Below are 22,242 nucleotides of genomic sequence, written 5' to 3'. Positions count from 1 at the left end.
ACCAAAAATAGCAGATAATAATAATGAGTCAGGAGAAGAGTCTCTTTGTCATCTTATTTTGTGTGTAAGCAAATTTCTTGGCTTCAGCTGTCAGATGAACCTGCTCATTGTGGAGAGTTGAGGGATACAGAACTTGAAATTATTTTGAAATCATATCATCCCATCTAGATTTTGGGATGAGTGCATTGCTTCCAATGGGCATGTTGATCACTAAAGTTATATTTTATGGTAACCGTGCCCGTGTGAATGTTAAAACTGCAATAAGTGTGTGTGAAGCTGATTTGCTGCTAATGTTCTTACCAGCTTCTGAATTGCAGATGTGGCGGCTGTGGCTGTGCAATGAAGGGATGCTGCCTGGGGTTGTGGATGATGGACAGCTGAGGATCAGGGCAAACTGTTGCTAATTCAGTGAGTTTTTATCATCTTTCCAAATAAATCTCTTAAGGCAGAAGCCATGGAGGACTATATTTCTGTGGAGTCGAGGCGCTTTGATTCTCAGTCTCTTGTATTTTGGGGACAATGATATAAATTTCACTCTTCAGGTACTGGCCATCCCTAATGTATTACTTTCTTGGAGTAATTTGTGGCTTTATTCATTTGACGTCATGCAGTTTGCGACCTATTCAGTGCTGGTTGAAAGACTTATTCTTTATTTCGTTCAGCTCTACAATTCCCATTACAACTTTACCATCATTGAATCCGTTCCAATCCTGCATGAGAAGTGGGAAGAGGGAAAGAAAGAAGAACGAGAAGAGGATGAAAAAGAGATTTGTGATGTTCCAGTGAATCCTATCTCCTTCTCAAGGTTTAGTGGATGGATATGGTTGAAAGACTTGATAGAAGCAAGAAGAAAGAGAAGCAAGAATAGATGAGAAAAGTGCGAGTGGAGAAATACTTAGAAGTATTTCTAGAAGAAACTTTATTGCCTCTACTATTTTTTTTTGTACAAGTTACTGCTGAGATATTTTCCCTAACTGAGAACTTATTAAATTTTAGGAGTTGTGTTGTCACACCAGACATCCTGTACTTGCTGGATCAAATACTGTTTTGCTGTTTTGAGCACAGCCAGATTGCGGCGTGTATAAGAAGGGCTCCATTTTTCACATTACGAACTGAAATTGCTAAAGAAGTGAGTGCTGGAAACATATGCACCACAGTTTATTAGTAGGATGTGGGGAAATGATAAAATTATCATTTGGATAGGATCATAGTCGTCAGTCCCAGCTTATCGGTCTTTTGGGTAGGTGCTCTGAGCCTGAAGTACAGTGTTTTTCTTACTAGAAATCACCAATGTGCCAACACTGCCATTCCCGTTACTCCTATTCCTGCTGGTTCATATTATAAGCTCTGGAAAGGTAGGATAGAAAAACATCACAAAGACGCCAGGATGTAATTTATAAGTAATTTACCAAGAGTTCTGGGAAATTTAGTGTGCACCTTTGGGACTGCTAAAAAGATGCAAAATTAAACTTTCAGATTTTCAAAACCAATTTAGTGCCAGCCTGACAGCTTCAGAGATTGAAATATTTTTTAATCCACAGCGAAAGCAGCATAAAGTAGTATAAAAAAGAGGGATATAGACAAAAACTCATTGCAGTGAAACACTTGGTTATGATTATGGGAAGTAATTGAGCCCAGCTTGGAGTCATAAACTTGCAATTCTTTTATGGGGTGTGAGCTGGACTTGGACCAGATGGAGAAAGTGGTAGTTTGTATTATTTCCCTTTGAAAATGCAGGCTGTGTGCTCTGCCCAACCAGCCTGCAAAGGGTGTTCGGGCAAAACAGCCTTTTCGTTATTGTGCATTGCATCACTTGTAGTCTTGAGCGGGTGGTTTTTTTTAGAGCAACAATCTCTTTTACATATTTATTTGTGTGTTACTCTGAAATATTTTCCAAGTTTTCTATTTATATGAAAGAGGGTTGCAGTTAAAACTAGTCTGGTGTAGTGAGGCTTGTAAGTGTGTCCCAGCACTACTGACAAGGATAGAAAATGTTTAATTTTGCCAACATCAGTCTGTAGAATTGAGAGGAGAAATTTAGAAAAATTCCGATCTAGGAAAATATTTATGGACAACAAGGCAGAGAAACATGATCCATGTAGAAATGCAATCATGATTCATGCTTTACCCTTCTGAGGGTGGATCTGAACTTTACTTCTGTGACTAATGGCAAATACTGAGGGAATTTTGAATGAGGAAATTCTCAGCAATGAGGAAAAAGAAAATACTTGATTTTGCTGATTTGCAGTCTGAAGCCAGTTGAAGCGTTAATAGTTGCTAGGGGGATACATATTCTTTTTAGCCTTCCTGTTTGGTGCTAAATAAGCTCTAAATTTGAAGGAGGGAAGCATTGTTTTTTCCATTTTCACAGCAATAAAACCTCAAAGGACTAACTGGTCACCGGTGCTTGCCCCGCACTCTGCTGCTGCATTTGTACATCGGGTTAAATCTCCTGTTAAAAGGACAAGTGAGGAAATGGTTCAAACTGGCAGCATTTGAAGTATTTTCACCACGGCACAGAGTTTACACCTCCGTGGGACAGATGAATCAGTTTGTGTTTCTAAACTCTGACGGCTGGGTCAGATACCCTGTGGTGGCTGAGCTTGGTTGATGTGATGGAATCTTCCATATATTCTATCTGGAGACCAAATCTGAACACTCACCCCCAAGTTCTACCTCATAGAACAAATCTTCACATTGCATCCAGAGAAAGGAAGATTTTTATTGTGTTTGTGCCTGAAGAGTCACGTTAAATCACTGGGGAGAGGTACAAAAGGTGCTTTTGCCCTGAGAGATGGAGAACTGAGAACCAAGAAGCATTGAGAAGAGGGAGCCCAGCCATGGATGGGGCTTTTTCGGGTTGGATTGGAGGTGACTCTTGCCATGAGACTCCTCTCCTTATGTGGCCATGGAATGGCTCAGGTCTGGCCAGCTCAGCAGATACGGCAGGACTAGGGAAGCATTTCACACACATGCATGAGTTTTTGTTTCCTTCTTCCCCCCAAATAATTTTATTAAGCTTGATACCTCTCAGAGCACACCTGCATATGGCTTTTGGAAGGGGATGGTGTTATCCTTATGCGGCTCAAGAAACATTATATGCCATAACTAACTTGGAAGACTTTAAAGTAACTTGACAAGAGTCCATTTCATGGTTGTTTGGAAGGGATTTGTGTTTTCAATCTCCAGAACATAGATGGCCCCAAAGGAGCTCTTTGAAGCCCAGCTTTTTATTATTAGTTTTATAAGATCCTTCCACTGGAATCATTAAGAAGATGTAGTATCTGGTGTAAATGTGCTAGTATCTGTTAGACCATTAGCTGTGGGAGACAAAATGATCATACTGAAAGCACTTAGTGCTTTTATTAACAAATTACTGTGAAAGTCAGTTGTTAAATGGTGTTGTTTCATTTTCTGGTAGCTCTCTGCAGAAACAGTAGGGTCTTGCTGTTTTCCTTAATAAGGGGAAATGAGCCCTCCTGGTGCAATGGCCCTGCTTGAAAAGGTCATCAGCTACTATTTATCCTTGGCCTCTAACAAAAAGGGGGCCATTTCCGTGCTGAAGCAATACCAATTTTTATCTCATTAAAAGGGGATTTAAATTTTTTGCTTTCTGATGACATTAAGTCATTCTCAGCAGTCCTTTGGCCACCGAAGAATGAAGAATGCTTTTCTGAGGAGGGGAAACTTGAGGTCCAGATTGCGTTGGAGTTGTAGGCAGCACTTCTTGTGTCTTTAGCCAAGTAAAGACTGAAAAGGGAACTGGATAACTGTCTTCAAATATGTCAAAGGCTGCTCCGGAGCAGAAGAGAACAATATGTTCTCGATGTGAATGGTGAATAAGACAAGAAGCAGCAGGCTTAAATTGCAGCAAGATTCAGTTTTGCTACTGGGGAGCTATTTTTCAGATGGGAAGGATGGTGAAGGTTGTGGGTCTCATGGAAGTAGGTTGAGACCTGGCCCATGGGGACACATGTCCATGTGCTTATGGGGAATGACAGAGCTTGTCCCACTATGACTACTGCTTCAGTTGTGGTTGCATTAACGGGGCAGAATAAAGCAAAGGGACAGTGGAAATGAAGCTTGCAGAGGTAAATCTGGTGGTTGCACAAGGCCAAACGGGGTGTGAAGACCTTGACACTTCCTACAACTATGTTAAAACAAGTATATAAGTAACACTGACACTTTCCCCTGCCAGTCTCTCAACACTTCCCATTGCTCCACCAGGTTTTCCTCTGCACTGGGTGAACTGTGAACCTCAAGGGAGGGGCTGGAGAAGGGGCTTTCTAAAAGCACTGTGCTAGCAGGCTGTTTTATGTCAAAGATCGTTACTTGTTGAAAAGCACTGGAATCTTCACTTGCAGAGCTGAAACAGGGCCACAAAGAAGGGGGTAAAAGAAAGTAGGAGGACAAGTCAAGAGGAGAAAGGCTGGAAAGAGCCTTAAATGAATTATTGTGGTTCCTCACATGGATCTCAGTGAGAGCCCTGTCTGGGAGATAATCAAGTGTCTTTTTTATTAGTAATTTGATTATCTTGGTCACTAAGTGGAAGAACAAAGGTGCCCTCTGTACTGTCTTCTTCCATGCCCTCCATAGCAGTAGCTGAGGGTGGCAGAGGAACTGCTGTCATCTCTGCACCTTTATTTGGGGTCCCTGAAGTCCTGGGACATCCTTGCATTGATGCCTGGGTGACAGCCATCTTTCTGAGAAACCACAGCTTGCCTGAAATCTGTGCTGATAAAGGTCTTTTCTGCACTATTCATAGCTGGTTTTTTCTTTTCCTTTCTAATGACATTAAGTCCCAGGAGAAATGGGCACAAAGAAAAAGGCACGCTTCTTTGGAGAGGAAAAAGGTGATACGACTTTTAATTCCTCCTAGAAATTTAAAAGATAAGACTCTCATTACTCTTGTAGGGTTTGATTTTTGAAAGATCTGTGCTTCAAGTTCCAGTGATGTCCAGAGGAAAGGCTGGTGCTCTGGGACTTTAAAAAAAAAAGCTTTTGATTTAAAAAAAAGTTTACTGTTATGTCAGGAAGGTTGACTACGATAGTTTGACCATGCCTTGGTTCGTGCTTGCACCCCTTTCCAGCCGCTCAAGATCTAGCCCACACTGCTCAACCCTTTCCTAAAATAAACAGCTCTAAATGTATAGACTCAGAGCCTAAGATAATACACCCCGGCCGGCTGGGATGAGCAACAGTCCTGTGAATGTTTGTCTCATTGAAAAGACCACGAGGTGGATTTCAACTGTGTTACAAACAGCTGTCCCGGGTGCCTTTTGCTTTGCCAACAGCAAATTTGAATGGAGCAATCTATGCAGAGCATATGGATATACACAGCATGGAGGGGACATGTCACTAGAGAAAGTCCAGCCCGTCAGTCCAGCTAGGGTTTCCAGAAAGTATCAGCCTTCTTTTTATGAGTTGGCAGAGGCTTGTTGCCATTAATCCATTAGTCATTAGTCGCGGAGGGCCGGGCGTTGCGGAGCTCATCGATAGGCAGCTGGACTGTGCTGTCGCTGCGAAGCCCCAGCACACATGAATCAAAATAGTTGGGTGATGTCATGTCAGGGTGCGAGTGTGCCCGGGACGCTCGCTGCCAGGAATTGTCTGTCCAGGGGTGGTTTCCTTTTACAGCCCTTTTTAAAGAGTCACCATGCCGAGCCGCACATGACAATTCCCTTCAAGAGGGCTTGTGGCTCCTTTGCATAGTTAGTCTTTTTCAAACGAGGGAGCTTATCAGGCGGTTCCTGACCTTTTCCGCATGAGCTGATCCACTGGGAAACGTTTCTTTGGTCTCCGAGGCTCCTGACGGCTGGCGGATAAGAGCTCTGCAGCTGCAAGCTGGGCAGACTTTGAACTTCTCCCTGTGGCCACGGACACTTGCAGGCAAGTTCCTGTATGCTGGAATTAAGGCTGGAAGCACCCGGCGTGTGAGGTTTGGCAACCTCCTGCGGGGCGGCTCATCGCAAGGACCACAACCAAGCGCCTCGGAGCTGACCCGCCGGCGGGCGAGCTGGGCTGACTTACGGCCACACCATCTTCCTGGAGCTTTATTTTCTCACACCTGGGCAGCTGGTGTAAGAGACACCTTTCCTTCCCACTCATGCTGCTTTTTTTTCTTCAATCCTGGGCATGACCGACAGCTGCCGCCGCAAAGCGCATGTTGCAGCTCATGAAGCGTTTCGGTAGCTTTAGAGGGAGCAAGAAGAGAAAGGAGCAGTGCAAGAGCTCGGAGAGACGCCAGTCTGACCCTCGTGGCCTGTTCGGTAGGGACCCTCCGTGTTACCCATCCAAAAAGGAGGGACGTTGGTCTTTGGGAGAGGGCAGTGTGTGTGGGATAACGAATAATCAAACAACAAGATTGTGCTTCCCAGTTTCACTGACTGAATTGGGCGCTTCTTGCCTGGAGGTTATTTCTGTGTTGGTTTGCACCAGAGATGAACATCTGGGCTGACACTTGTAGCACACGTCAGATATAACCTTTAGGAACAGAATGCTGTTCCAGGAAGGTTTACAGTAAATTCTATGAAATAGATTCAAAAAGGGCTGTTAACTAATGTTACTTTAACTGAAGAATGGTAACAAAATGCTAAATTAGGGCTAACATTATATATTGAAAGGTGAATTTTAAGTAGAGAAAAATTGCTTATCAGTCAGGTAAGTAATGCATTTAAAAACATATCTTTCTGATACTGCACTTGTCATTATAATTGTGTTTGAGCTGCAATTAAGGACCTTTCTCCATTAATCAGAAGTTTTTCCTGGTCACTGAGTGCTAACTCCAGTCCAGATGCTGAGCTGTGTGTGTCAGAGAGTCTGTGAGTCACGTAAGGATCAGCTGGCCAGGAGATAAGCATTATTCCGACAGGATATGGACTTATTTCTTAGGAAAAGTGAAGGATGTAAGGTTTAATGCATTTCCTACATGGACTAATAGTAGCTGTTTTACAACTCTGTGGTTCCCCGAAGACCATGAGTGCTGCTGAGAGATTCTGCCCTGTGACTAAGAGGTTTAAAAGTGGTGTTACACTGAATCAGCCGGATAAGGCATAGTTTAGAGAGGCTGACTCGTACAACTGGTAGGCAAAGCTCTTTTATACTCTTTCTCAGTCAGGACTCACTGCGTTAAATCCAGCAGAATGACGAAGGTATGAGTAGTGTTGGACCATATGGATGGTGCAGAGAGGTACATATAGATTTAGTGGTGGGAAGTTGCTATTGATGGATAGGTGGCTGCCCAGAAAGCTTGTTTTTCTATTATTTGAGGGTTTGCAATTTATTTAGTGGCTGGTTGTGTTGTTTTTACATTTCTTGCAAATGCTTCTCCTTTTGTTCCTGTTTTGTACAGTTAAGTGCTTTTTAAATCTAAGGTACTGTGCCTCGTTCTGCATTCCCCTAAACCCATCTGAGGGTTCCTGTTGGAGTGGCAGTAAGGTCAAGGTGATGTGAATGAGATATGACCCAAGTCTTTGGAGATTCACAGTGTCAGCAAGATGCAAAAAGACAGGTTACTGAGTTTATGCAAGAAGAGGGGAAAATTTAGTTTATGGATTGCCCAGATGTAAAATTTATTCCAAATTTCTAATTAAACCCGCTAAATTCTCACCTAGGCAGAAACAGGTGTGATTTGTTGATTGAGTGAATAATGGCACTTTGAGACAGTAATTCACCCTCTTCTTGTGGTTTCATCAGTGAGATGGGAATAGCCAACAAAAGGATTTGCTGCTGGAAGCACCAAACATAGTGTTGCAAGGATTCTTCAGCATCTAACTCTAAACCTCATACTTACTTTCCTCCACAGAGAAGATAATTTGTCCTGCACCAAGAGTACCAGCTAGATAGAAGTGTAATGTTTGTGACCATCATAAAAAAAAAGTTGAAAGTGTAATGCCACTAAACCCGCTAAATTCTCACCTAGGCAGAAACAGGTGTGATTTTTTATGCAAGAAGAGGGGAAAATTTAGTTTATGGATTGCCCAGATGTAAAATTTATTCCAAATTTCTAATTAAACCCGCTAAATTCTCACCTAGGCAGAAACACATGTGATTTGTTGATTGAGTGAATAATGGCACTTTGAGCCACTAATTCTCCTTCTTCTTGTGGTTTCATCAGCGAGATGGGAATAGCCAACAAAAGGATTCACAGCTGGAAGCACCAAACATAGTGTTGCAAGTCTTCTTCAGCATCTAACTCTAAACCCTGTACTTACTTTCCTCCACAGAGAAGATAATTTGTCCTGCACCAAGAGTACCAGCTAGATAGAAGTGTAATGTTTGTGACCATCATAAAAAAAAAGTTGAAAGTGTAATGCCAGAAATGCCAAAAAATGTATTCCTTCTTATCCTCCTTCCCACTAATCCAGCTCTGTAGCCCACTCCAGTGGTACTCAGCGAGCATTAAGCAGAGTTCTCTGTATGGTTTTTGCTCTACAGCCTGTGCAGATGCCATTCTTGTGAGGGCATGACCTGGGCAGCTCCCTGCATCTCATTCTCATCCTGAACAGAGAGTTACCAAGTCACAAGAAGCAGGAAAAAGCAAAATGGGATGTGTCTGAGTTACAGCTTTCCTCAGATGCACTGCAGCGGGGGTTGCCTCTCCCATCCCAGCGGAGTCGGGATTCCTTTTGGGAAAAAGGTTAACACTTGCAAATGCAGCTTTTTATTTTTTTTTTCCCAAAAGGCCTTAATTATTTGCAGGGAAATGTCAAAACAAAGGCTTTGCATTATTTGCTAGATTTAATCTGTGTCTTGTAGCTATTATGCCTTACTAACAGCTCTCAAGGGAACCGCCGTCGCTCAGCAGGTTTTATGATCAGGAGTGATGTGCAGGAGCATTGGTAGGAACCAGACTTGGTGGCTCATCAGGTTTGGTCATGCACTGGTGCATCTTCTTTAGGTGCTGTCTGTCATCAGGGCTGAGAAATGAATGAGGGCAATCCAACATGAGTTTTCCCAGCCCGGTCTCCCGGGGTGGCCGTGCTGCCCTGCCGGCCTCCCTGTTGCTGAATGAGCTTGGATTTTATTGAGAAAGGGGTGGAAAAGGAAAGGAGACGAAAAAAATCCCCTAATGCCTTGGAAAGGGGTGCTCTGTTACCTGGACTAGTTGAGCTTGGAATTTCTGGGTTTTTGTGACCATCTCTGTAATTCTTTTTAAGAAAGAGTCCTCAGGGGTGCTCTGTTACCTGGACTAGTTGAGCCTGGAATTTCTGGTTTTTTTGTGACCATCTCTGTAATTCTTTTTGAGAAAGAGTCCTCTTGTTGTTGTCAATAGGCTTTGGGCAGTGCAGCTCCTCATCTTCCCGGGGGTAGATACCATCAGGGCACTGCAACTAAAGCTATCAAGAAGTGCTTTCTGCTGTGTATTGATTGAGCTAAACCCCATCCTTCCTCTGCACCGATGAAGAGGTTCTCATGCTGGTAGAGAAGTGGAGGGCGGTGTTGCCAAGGATGGGCATATCTGGTTTTGGAGCCTTACAGTCCTTTGATGCCAAGTGAACAGCAAGAGGAGACCTTAGTATGGCCAAACAGAAAAAGAAAACACAGAGAGAGGGGAAAGAGAAAAGCATGAACCAGGAGCAAACGAGAGCCCAGAGAGCTGTGGGGTGAAGGCAGAGAGCCCACAGCTTTGCTCCGGGCAAGGAGCAGCCACCAGAGAGACCTCAAAGCTTCAGCTATCCACCAAACAGCGGGGAAGCTGATTTATGCAACATGATTTTGGCAGGGCCAAGCACTGGGATTATCCAAAGTTTCTCCAACCTCTGGATCACCACCGTGGAGTTTCCTCCTTCCTATTGCAGTTGCTGCTTGCCTGCGGGCTGCTGGCAGCTCCTCTGCCTGCCTGGGTCTTGCTGTGTAAATAGATAGGCTCTGTGGCATTTCTGAAGGGGACAACATTTTGGCCCCAGCTCTGCCCTTTAAAGGACACCATCTATTCCGTGAAGGATTGAATGACACATGCAAAAGGTATAAAGTTAAAAGTGTTTCTTCCCTCCCCGAGCTGTGAGTGCCCGGGGAAGGAACCGCTCTGCACACACATGGCTGCTGTGACCCCCAGCACTGTCTTGTGCCCAGGCATTTAGCCTTTAACCGCTCATTTTGGAGACTTTCAGCCACATGGAAATGCCCAGGAGCTTCTCCTTGTCCGTGCTGCTCCTCTTGGGGTTTGTTGCTGTGGATTTGAATCAGCAGGGGCCAAAGCTGAGCCCTGATAAACTGAGTCCAAGGGGCTCCACGCAAACCTCAGCGCTGCCCCTCGCCCCTGACCTGTCCCACCTCAGTAACACTCTTGAGGACAATTTCCCTGCCGGCTGTTACAATTAGCTGCAAATTAGGACTACATTAGGAATGAGCCTGCTGAATGACTCAGACCCAACACATACACATGCAAACATGCTTTGTGCCCCCCATGTATATGAATAGGGTGGTCCCCAGGCGCAGGGCAGGGGATTGTCCCCGAGTCACTCTGTCACTTGCTGTAGCCACGCTGGTGACCCTCAGTGCACGTATTTTATCTCATATCCCTGCGAACCACTGTAGGATGGATGGCTGCTGAGGGTCTAGAGCAGATCTGGGAGGTGCCGTATTTTAAAATATCTTTAAATAAACAACCACAGAGGAAATTCCTTTCCCTCTCAGTCAAAAACTCAAAGGGCTTCTTCCATAGCTTGCCATCATCCTTTCCAGACCCCTGGAGCTGGGGGTTACTGTGGATTGTATGTAAAGCATACAATTATTAGGGAAATGATACTCTTCCTTCCCCACAGCGGAGATGTGGTGACTGCGTCAGTGGTCACCACGATGAGTTGACGTGCCATAGGAAGCGACCAGCTCAGACAGCAGTCCATACACCAAACCAAAGAGCAGGGGATTCACAACCTCTCCAAGTTCAAATGGAAATCCAGGGGATATTTCAGCCTGGCTCACATCATCATTTATTGGCACAAGATAGTTGCACTGACAAGGAGGGACAGAAAATGTGTGGGAGGAGGATGGAGAAGTGATTGCAAAAGGAGACAGGACTTGATCTTCTGCTCCTCAAGCCTGGGGAGCTGCAGCTCATCCCGTGCTTTGCCCCAAAGCAGGTGAGGCTGCTTGTGGGAGGACCAGAGCAGAGATTTATTTTTTTTTAAATTCTGATGGGATGTTTCTGTTATGAGGCAGTGGGGGAGAAACCATGGTGCAAATTTCTGGAGAAAAAAATGAAAGTGAGGAGGTCGCTGCGTGTTCCAACGGCTGCTATGAACCAACCGAAAGAACAAAATCCTATTGCTTCTGAAAAGCAGCTTAAAATCGCCAGCATCAGAGACTGGGCATGAGAAACTGAGACTGCTTTGGTTTGTTAATGATTTTCTCTAACTGGTTTTCACGCTCTGTTGAGCTGACAGTGGTTTTAGAAAATGTGCAGCCCTGGCTGATCAGTACCGATTAATCTTGTACTACAGAGAGCTCTGAGACCTAGAAGCTGTGAAATTTCTACAGATGTTTGTGAGGAAGAAGAAAACCGGTGATGAACCTGATGAAATGTTTGAGACTTTTTATTTTACCATTTTCTGCTTCCTTACATTCAGCGTGCTGCTGCTTTCTGGGGCATCCCAGCTTTGTGCACAGCTCTGAAGCATTCTGAATGGAGGGAAAAGGACTGTGACCATGAAGCAATAAAATCAGCAAGGTATTTTCAACCAGGTAATGGTAAATTCAGATAGTAGCAGACCTCAGAAAACCTCCAGTGATGTGGTGGAAATTGAAATGGAGGTATATTGAGCAGAGTGCTTTGCTCCAGACTCTACCTTTGCCCCCTTCCTGGTGCAGAGCCCAACAGCATCTTTCCTCTGCAGCCCTTTGTGGGTTTAAAGAAGATATAGACTCTTTGCCCCAGTGATGAATTGTCCAAGAATGCAAATTCTCCAAATAATTTCTTTTCAAAGAAAGTTATTTTTGTGTGAAGGACAGGTTATACATGTGAAAGCACAGTATGTTGTCCTGAGGCACAGATTTACAGATCGATGCTGCAAATGGATCTGCCCACCAGCGCTTCTTCCCAGCTCTGCTCCAGGCAGCTCTGTGTGTCTCACTGCAAAGTTTGAGTAAAAATACCTGTATTACTATAAATGACTGAATTACTCAGCATTGACGTGCTTTTGTCAACAACATGGTGGGTGAGACCAGCGGGGCCAGTCTCCCTTTTGGCAGCCTATTTTACGAACTGTACAGGTTTGGGGCAGGGAGAGCTCCCATCAGGGAGGAGTCCACTTGGTTACGGTCCTTTCTGGTGCTTGTGGCTGCAGGTATTTGTCCCCCAGGCCCAGCACCATCATAGAGGCTTCAGTTTTTTCATCATCTTAAGGTTACTTGAATTCTGCTGCTATTCGAATAGTGTCATTGGGAACAGCAGGATGAACGTTATTCCTGAAAGAGAGAAAGCTAAAGCAAATCTTGGGATTGCATCTAGGCAGTGACACACAACTATGAGGAGGGGTTTGTTGAGGTGGAAGAGAAGAAAGTGAGGCAGAAAGAAGCTGGGCACTGATTGCCAGCAAAAGCAGATGCAGACACTGCCTGTTTCTGAAAGCAGATGATATTTATGTATTTATCAGGATTTCCCTTTTCCATCCTTCACTTCTGCTGCCTTCAGGTACCAGGTCACTTCTGATGTGTATATAAGGCTGGAAACCTGTCTCAGTTACTTTGTGATATAGTTATCACCTGATTCATTTTTGAGGTGAAAAGAAAATAATGTAGATAAGGCTTCCATACATGACATCTCAACTTAAACAATGCAACCTGGAGTGTCTTCATGCTGAATGCTGGAGGCTCCCAATCTATGTGCCAAAAATCACTGGAATTACTGATTTCCATGTATGATCAAAATTGCACTCTCAGCCTTATTGCACCAGGTTTTTTTCCTTCCTTCTTTCACTTGTACTTTTCAAGGGCTCTGACTTTAAGAAGAATATCTGTATAAGAAGCTGTTGTCCTTGTCTGACTTTCTGCTTGATTTGCATGTGCTAAGCTAGACCACAATTTATTTATATTTGCATGCATCTATATTACAAATGCTGTTGCCAGGCTTTAAAGGCAAATATCAAGCCCGAAACTGTTTTCACAGCCTAAAATTCCTCTTGACAGTAGCATTTAGGTAGGTGTGTGCTTTTGTTTAATTAGAAATCAATGTTTTGGACTATAGACTCCTTGCTCAAAGTTTCAGTGAATTGCCCAAGAGTGCAATTTCAAAGATGTTGTTAAGGCAGTTTGTTTGTCAGGTTTATTGGATCAGCAAATCCCAGGAATTACCGGGATTCAGCTGTTTTCTACTTTCACCTTTATTCTTGTCGCACCTAAAAGCGATTCAAGGACTTAAAAGTGCTGGGAGCAGCGGGGCTTAATGCCTCAAAATTGTTTTAGCCATTTTATTGTCATTGCAGGGTCGTACTGAACTGCGAAGGCGTAGGTCTCGGGAGATGAAGGGCTGCTCTGTGAGATATCACTGTGGGGCTGGCAGGCTTGGCTTAGAGGCTTGAAATCTCCACGCTGGAAAGGTCAGACAGCCTGACTTGGTGTAAGGACAGAGCCCAGCGCTGCATCGCCCGCTTGCTCTAAAGAGTTCCCATCCTCTCCTTTTTCTCCTCCTCCTTTGATAAAGTCGGGGCGATTTAGCTGGAGGAGGGACGATGGGATTAACTGACATTAATTAAGAGCATCCTGTTGTTTCTTCAGAGTTTTTTTCCAGGCATTGGAAAACAGCTGCTTCCCAGTGCTTGTATCCTCCGTGGGGTAACAAGGACCCTTTTGACACGCTGGGAGCTACAGTCACCAGATTGTTTAACAGACCCTGCCCATCTGGCCCCGTGGTTTTATTTCAGTCAGTGCAAGAATTACGGCAGCACACACAGGAGTCTTGCAATGATCCTGCCTTTCCTGGCAGGCGATGCTCCCGGAGAGGAACAGATGATTTGTGACATCTCCGCTGCTCGTATATAGTATAATTAGAGATAATAAATAAGAACAGGGCAAGAAATCAATTTGAGAAATATAGATGAGGGAGAAATGCAGTAGGAAATCAAATGGAGGCATGTGTGAGATGAAAAGTCTGCAACGGAGAGGTTTTTGTGGCAACAAAAGTCGGGTGGGTGTTCAGATGTGAGGATTGTGCCTCCTTGAGAGACGGTCTGAGTTGAGAAGATGAGAAGCTGGAATAGCATTGACACTTCCCAAGGGACATACCTGAATTTAGGGGTGGTCACCACCCAGGGATCAGTATGGGGACCGATAATGTTCATTACTGACACGGTGGGTGAGATGAGCCCGTGCAGCAGTACACGCTGGGCACTGATGACTGAATCCCAATGAGAAGAACTTGGGGTTGTGGTGAATATTATCTGGAAAATGATCCAAAAATGTGCTGTTGTTACCAATAGGGTGAACCCCATACCGAGCTACATGAGGAGGAACAGAGCAACCCAGTCAAAGGAGATTATTATCCCCCTCCACCTGGGGCTGGTGGGGCTGCACCTGGAATAGGGTGTCCTATTTCTGGTCCCCCCATCAGAAAAATGCTGGGGAACCGGAGAGGGTTTCCCTGGAGAGCTACCAACATGTTTTGACACCTAGAGCGGACGTCTGGGTATCTGTGAGGAGAGGTTGAGGAAACTGTGTTTTTTTTGTCCAGCAGAGAGAAGGCTAAGGGGCAATTTAATTGCAGCCTGAAACTACCCTTCAGGTAGTTTCAAAGGTGATAGAGCCAAATTCTTCTTAGCAGGGGCAGGTGGTAGAAAAAGGAGTAAAAGATTTTGGTGAAAAAGGTTTTGGTGAGAAGGATCAGACTAGATGTTAGCAAAAGCTCCCTCAAGAGGGTGGTGCAGCACTGGCACCGGTAACCTAGAGAGGTTGTGGCCTCTCCATCCTCAGAGGTGTTAAGGACTCAGCTAGCCAAAGCCATGGCTGGCCTGGTCTTGGTCGATACCAGACCTGCTTTGAGTGTGAGATTTGAGAAGAGGCCTCCAGACGTCCTTTCCAACCAACATTTCTGTGATGCTCAGCTGTTCAGTTGCAAGGAAAGCTGAAGTTGCAATATCCTGATTGTGCATCTTTTCCCACCCAATTCTCACTGTTGGCATACAACTGCTCTCTTCTGAGAAATTTTCAAGAACGGAGTGACTTCTCAGGTAGAGGCAGGTGGGGCTGCTCGTGCAGAACAGTAGAAGGAGACCACTGCAAAGCCCTGGACCAACACCAAAGAGTTCAATGGGCCAACAAAGGCAGCGAGATGTGCGTTTCATACAAAAGGCTGCCTTCGGGCTATTTCATATCCAGTAAGCTTGACCTTGAGAGTCCTGGGCAGTAATTAACACAGCCCTGAGCTGAGAGGTGTCTGGGCACCCCCGGCCGCTGCCCCACTTTGGGTAGTGTTCATTTACCAGCCGGAGGAACTGCAGTGGGACTGGGTTTGTATCAGCTATCTGTCACTATAGCAACTCTTCACTTAACCAGTCCCTGCACTAAAAATAGATCACCTTGATCTCAAGGAAAGAAAACCAAAGGAAATCAAAAGGGGCAGTGACAGCGAGAGCTGTAGAGTCAGCTATTTACTGAGGGCTGGAGCGTTTGAAACCTCTTATAAATAATCTAGCATGTAAAACAAATATTTGAAGGGTATTTCTTGAATCCAGAAACCCACCGTGTCGGTGGGTTTGAAGCTTTAGCAAAGGGCATGCATTACTTTTTATCAGAGGGGTGTGTTTGCAGTTATCGCCCAGCACAAAGGGGATGCTGAAAAACATGTGGGATGTTGCTTAGATTGGTTAAGATGTGTAAAAGATCTTATCTTCTGAGTAAGCAGATCTGCAGCTCTGTCATTAGACCCGATAGCCCTCGATGCCCTTGTGGAAGTTATCAAAATTGCTACTCATTAATGAAATTGTTACTGGTATCTACAAAAATCTGTAAGGGGCCCAAACCTTAAAAAAAAGCTAAGCCAATTTTTTTTTGCCACTATCTCCCATTGAAGTTAATGGGAGCTGAGTGTTTTGGCCCCTGACGGGGACAGGGTCCTCTGTAAGGGAAGTGCAAATGATACTTGATCTTATTTTCCTCCAAACCCAGCTAGTGCTTACATCTGAAGGGAACGGAATAAATCCTTGTGAAAATAGGGCAGTAGGTGTGAAGGCAAAATAGCAACAAGATGAAAAGCTTGGTGAAGAGCTACAGAATTAACTGAAAATGCCTTTGATGGGAAAAGAACCGAATTTGCATGAAGATAGCTCATATATCACAGGCATATATGATGCTCAGGAAAGGGTTAATTAGCTTCCAGAAATGGCTGGAATTAGCATTGTGTTTTCAGCATTATCAGGCAGCGAGAGTTTGCTCTTGATAAAAGGCCAGATTATTTTAAGGACCTTTTTGGGCTGACAATTTGCAGACATAGCTGATATTGAAGTGTGTAGGCACTTAACCGCCCCTGCCCTGTATATTCTAATTTTTATTTTCATTTAGTATTATGAATTGTATTTTTTACCTTTAGTTCCTTAGGACTAAGATAAGCAGCTTCTGACAGTGACGTGCTCCATCCCAGCAGAATGCCTGTGCAAAGATCTGAGACAATGCTGACCCCCAACTCCCACCATTCTTTTCCAGCTTAAGGCATATTACTACAAGGGGAAAAAAATTAGAACTAGTTTTTACTATGTTTTTTTACCTCTCTTGAGATCTACTGCTTTTACACCACCTGGGGATCTGACCCATATTCTTCACCTCTTCACTGGGTGCTCTTTTTGATCAGTTTTTAATCCTATGAAGGAACTGGACTGCAAAGTAATTAGAAATCCTAAGTGTCTTCCCAAACAGGAGGCACAGGGATGTGAAAATAGAAGTGTAGGTTTTTTTAAACAGAAGAAAATCATTCATTGAAAAGGTCCAGCAATGTGAAGCCCATAAGCCTACCCCGGGCCTGAATATGGCCCACTGCCACGGCTGTTTGGGGAGTGAGAGCTTCATCAACCTGTGTGTTTGGATGGGTGTCTCTAACACACAGCCATTAATGAGAAGGAGATGAGAGCAAATGAACCTGGTCACTGTACATGCTCATCTGAATGAGCAGAGTTCCTGGTACCAGTGTTCTCCCCATACAATATTTTCATGGAAGTAAACTGTTTTTCACCTCACTTAGCTGGCAAGGCTACGAAAGAAGTGCTGTTTCTTTCTCCAGAAGAAGTGTTTCTTCTTTCTCTCTCTGCTTCCACTGAGCTACAATAAAATATCCTCCTTACAGCAGGTGACAACTTTCTATTGCTGTCAGATTTGGGTTTATTTTCTTCCTTCCTAAAAGGATACCAGAGTTTTATTTTCTATCAGCCAGGTCCTTCTTTAAAACTTTATGGAGATCCTTCCTGGCAGCGGTAATAGGAAAACTGGAGACTATGTGAAGTCTATTTGAACTTAAAACGGAAGGGTTGTAAAACAAGGTTCTTATTGTAAATCATTACAGATTTTTCCCAAAATAAACACCAGTCTAATACAGAGCACAAAGCGAAGCAGCAAATTCCCTACAAGAAATTCCAACAGAATAAACTAACTTTGAGAGGTAGGAGCCTAATACAGAAAAATTGTAATACTTAGGATTGACAAAACTAATCATAACTGAGGAGAGTTGTAGAGAAATGATTATGTTATGGGAGTAAGCCACCAGCTGAAATGAAAACCTACTACAAAAAACATGAGTGGGCAGCACTCTTTAAAATTTAATTACAAAACTGTCTGGGAGATGGAGAGATGCTGCTCCTGTTGGAGGCAGCTGGTGCCTGGTCAGGACCTGGAACGATACACTGGGTGCTTGCTCGCAGCTGAAAATTCGAGCTAGGAGGTTACATTCATGGAGGAAAAGCAAGCTTAAACTAGAAAAGAATTAGACTGAAGAGATCATGATAGCAGTGTGGTTTTTTCTCTCTGCAGGGATGGGAATAGCATGAGTCCCATTGCAGCTGACCAGCTGCCAAGGCAGCTTCACGGCACTGCCCCAACCCTGGGTGACCACATAGATATGAGCGTGCCTCGACTGCAGCCCCTGCTCTGCAAAATAACCCTACAGAAGCCAAGTTCAAATTAGCTAATAACTAATTTAAAGGAGAATAGTAGCTTCCTAACTGCCCTGTAATGGAGTGTGTAATTTACCTTGCTTCCCAGGCAAGTTTTGCAGCTGTGCTGACATGGCTTATCCGAGGGTTGTGTTTAAAGGTGACTTGGATAAACCTTCTCTGCATCGCAGGCAGTGTAATTCCAGCTTGCTTTTTCCTCCCTACCTTCCTTCCTGATAGGAGTCAGGAATCCACCAGTTTTGATCCTGTCACGGATGTTGCAACATCTTGTAACCATAAACAGGCCACGTAGGTTTGGACTTGACTCTTCACGCTTCTGAAAACAGCAGCCCAAGCCCCCCCTGTTCTAGATTCCAAAATCAACACAAAAAGGAGGATTTGACCTCAAAAGGCATTACATACTCAGTGACAGCTTCTGAAAATCAAACTTAATGCCCGATGTCTTTTTACATCTTGTTTTAAGGGTCACAGAGCTTTGACTATTTGGACTTGAGCACCAGCACACAGGTAGCTGAGAGGTTTTTGTTAATAACATGGGTAATTCCTGGTCACAGAGCTTTGACTATTTGGACTTGAGCCCCAGCACACACTCAGGTGGCTGAGAGGTTTTTGTTAGTAACATGGGTAATTCCTCAGTGTATTATTTGCTCAGTTGTAGATCTTGGAGTATCTTTAAAAGGTGGGCACCATTAGTAGAATTTTACAAATGGTAAGTTTAGGATATAGAAAATCAAGTATTTAATCATAATCATAGCACTAGAATTAAGGCACCTTCTTATGTGTGAAGTTACATTACTATTTTTACTGCTTTGAAATTCTTTTTCAGTTATAACACAAGAATGAATGTACCAGGTCAGATAATTATCCGTCCACATCAGTCTCTCTTTGTGCCAACAGCCAGTAACAAAGGTACAGGGAGGAGTATAAGAACAGGACAAGAATGTGAGGATGTTTCCCATTACGCTCTCCCAGCCTCTAGCACTTTGTAACTCACATCCTGAGCTAAAGCTGGTTTTGGTAGACCTTGACTCATTTTGATTCCATGGTCTTGCCCAATTGCATTTCAAAACGAAACTTCTAGCACCTACAACAACACTTCTTCTGCTGTTTAAGAACGTAATATATCAGAAGTATTTCCTTGTATCTGTTCTGAGCCTCTCACCTGCTGCTTTCGTCTGATGTTCCCTTCCCTGTTTTCCATCTCCATCTCATGCCTGATTTTACAGACCTCTGTCATACCCTTTCCTGGAGTCATCTTTTCCTAAACCGAAAAGTTACTCCATACCTTCAATCAACCTTATCAGCCTTTTCTAGTTTTATTGAGTCTTCTTTGAGGTTGGTCAATAGAAACCTATGGTCATCTATTGCAGTGTACGGCCTGGACTCAGACTGCACCTTTGCATTATGAAACTGCCTTTCAGCACAGTCCATGAGTGACCAGTTAGACAGGACAAGGCCACCACTGATGCCACCTTGGGGCCTGACCAGTATAGCTCGCTCCAAGAGTAGGCTACTTTTATCATGCAACCCATCCACTTACCTGTGTAAACTGTCCACTCATAGCCAGACCCCTCTGGCATGTCACCAGAAGACTTCTCTTAGCCACCCAAGTGGCTCCTTACCTGAAAAGAAGTGTGCTTGGCCTTTGTGGTGGAGTTTTCTCCTATACTGATTACAAGGAGTTCCTACATTGGCAAGGTGGGACACATATATAAGGCATTTCTTGGCCCACTGATAGGATTAGGAAGGCACAGTTGTAAGAACTGTGATAAGGATAGTCAGGAACAGGTCACTGTCTAACAGATGGGAGAATGATAAACCTGAAGAATATTATGATGTGATTTATCAATTTGGAAGATTTCTTGGCCCACTGATAGGATTAGGAAGGCAGGTAGCTTTGTAAGAGCTGTGATAAGGATAGTCAGGAACAGGTCACTGTCTAACAGATGGGAGAATGATAAACCTGAAGAATATTATGATGTGATTTATCAATTTGGAAGATTTAACTCGATAGCTGGAACATTTTTTTTTGCTAAGAAAGGGCAGAGATCAAACTCTGAAGAGAAATTCAACTGTGCACACAAGACCCTGTAGTAAAATAATTTTCTGAAAACTGGAGTTGCATATTTATTATTTCCTTGGCTTGTGCCTAACTATCTAATCAGTCTTTGTGCATGTCAGCAGCACATCCATAATAAGAAAGTGCTGTGTGGATTGTGTGAACTGGAATTAGAGTTGCGATAATCAGCCAAACCGTTGGAGACAATGTAAAGGCTGCGTGGCATTTGCATTCCTCTAGCTGAGGAAAAAAACCTTCTATGTGCAAATGAGTTGTTGGGGTGGTTTGGTTTTTTTTTTTCCTTCCTGATATACTATAACCGTGGGCAAATTGCTGTCAGAGCAGTGCTTCCCTGACAGCATGCCAGTTCATACTGGGGTGTCTCCATGCCTGGTTAGACCTGTTCCAGCGTGGAGGTGACAGCTACAGTACCTTCAGTTACTGTGTGAGGTGGTGTGGCAGGTAGAGGAGGCATATAGATGCATATGTGCCATGGAGAAAATCACTGATATATGGTAGGCCCTCATAGTCTCCAGACATAACAAAGGACAATTTGATGATGGAGAGACCGCAATTGGGATAGAAAACCTCTTTTCCCATCTGTACGATTCTGATAATATTGATCCATCTCATCAAGATGTTGTGAAAGTAACTAATAACCACAAAGGGAGCCTCACTTTGTGATCCTCATACTGCTTCAATGTTCTAAATTGTTATTGATTCCTTAAATAAGCAATCTGCCTGTCACTAGGTTATTCTTCTGGCCAGCCTCGGGGTTTTCTATCTAAATCCTCCTTGACTCTTATCTTCCCCTATTCTGATTAGCATCACGGTTATCAAGGTATAAGGAGAGACTGAAAGCAAAAGGCTGACGTTGCAGAGGGAAGGTGTGAAGTGCTGAGCAGATAAAAGGAAGGTTAGAAGTGATGAGTAGGACAAGTTCAGCAAAGTTTGATCCTAAATTTAATCGCAGCCCTGGATGGCTACTGTGCCTTTCCTGCCCGGAGGAGGAGAAAGGCCTGGACAAGCCACTGGTGTGAGGCAATTCAGTCCCCATATTCAGCCCCTGCCCATGCCTGGTGTCCCTTCTCACTGTGGCAAGAAAATGAGGCAGAAATACGTGAGACTTGAAATGTAGAGCTGTTCACTTTAAAGGTTTAAAAGACAAGAGCTGTCCTGACATATACCGTAAGGCAGACCCAGCTAATCAAAACTATTCTTTAATGTATATAGTTTTAAGCTGTTCCTGGAAAATAATTATATATATTAAAAAGATATTATTTTATATGTTAAAAACATTCTCCTCCCAAAAGCTGTTAATCGGCTAAAATGAGCTGGCAAAAGTTCTGCCTGTTTTAATGTTTCAGATGGTTACAAGTCACCCTCAGTGCCAGCTCAGGTGCCATGGAGCAGACCTCTGTCCCGCATGGGGTTACGCCACCCAACCCTCCTACCATGGAAAGCTGGATGTTTCAGTTCTCAGGATGACAACTTGAGAGAGGGAGATGGAAAAAAAAAAAAAAGAAAGTCCTATATGCAGGTCTAAAGGCACATGGGACAGGTCTGTCTCCCTTTTTTGGTTTCTAAAACTCAGGCTCATTATCCCAGGCCAAACCTCCTCACTGCTTAGAGCACAGTAAAGGCGGGTGGCAGAGCTCCTCCTGGCATCTCGAAGAAGAGGAAATGTGAAGGGAGCTTCAGTGCCTGCAATTTAGGAGACAGTTTGAAGAGCACACAGTTAAGACACGAGAACACACTGTTACCCGATGGACTGAAAACAGGAACTCACATGGAAATCTTGGATTTATTCCATTATCTAGCGGCAAAAGGAACGTCTCAGGACAAGAAGATGCAGGGGAAGCTGATTATGTTCTTTGCAATAATATTCTTCATCAAAGGCACTGAGGAGATGCCTTCTTGTTAAACAGAAATATGAGATGACAAATGTAACACGCTGGAAAAGTAACAAGTCTCAGCCCCGTGTTGCTCACTCGGGCGTTGTGAAGGACGTTAAGAAAAAAATAGCAGAATTGTATTCAAACGCAGTATTTTGCATCTGATGATGGAGACTGATTCCCTCCTTGCCCTCAG

General features: G+C 43.9%; 1 protein-coding gene across 5 annotated transcripts in view; it reads left to right on the top strand.

The window, feature by feature from the left end:
* PRKAG2 (protein kinase, AMP-activated, gamma 2 non-catalytic subunit) overlaps window positions 1–22,242 on the top strand; it is a 235,339-nt gene that overhangs the window by 110,216 nt on the left and 102,881 nt on the right. The window contains exon 1 of one of the 5 annotated variants that reach the window (XM_014945027.1): window positions 6,149–6,269. The exons of the other annotated variants lie outside the window; for them this stretch is intronic. Within the exon in view, the coding sequence (XP_014800513.1) occupies window positions 6,164–6,269 (106 nt within the window). The 5' untranslated portion in view covers window positions 6,149–6,163. Of the gene's footprint in view, window positions 1–6,148; window positions 6,270–22,242 lie in introns of those variants that run through there. 5 annotated transcript variants of the gene reach the window in all.

The sequence above is a fragment of the Calidris pugnax genome, unplaced genomic scaffold (assembly GCF_001431845.1).
Source record: "Calidris pugnax isolate Ruff unplaced genomic scaffold, ASM143184v1 scaffold54, whole genome shotgun sequence".
In the NCBI taxonomy this organism is placed as follows: Eukaryota; Metazoa; Chordata; class Aves; order Charadriiformes; family Scolopacidae; genus Calidris; species Calidris pugnax.
The sequence above is the reverse complement of the archived record's forward strand: the minus strand, read 5'-3'. Positions and strand labels throughout refer to the sequence as shown.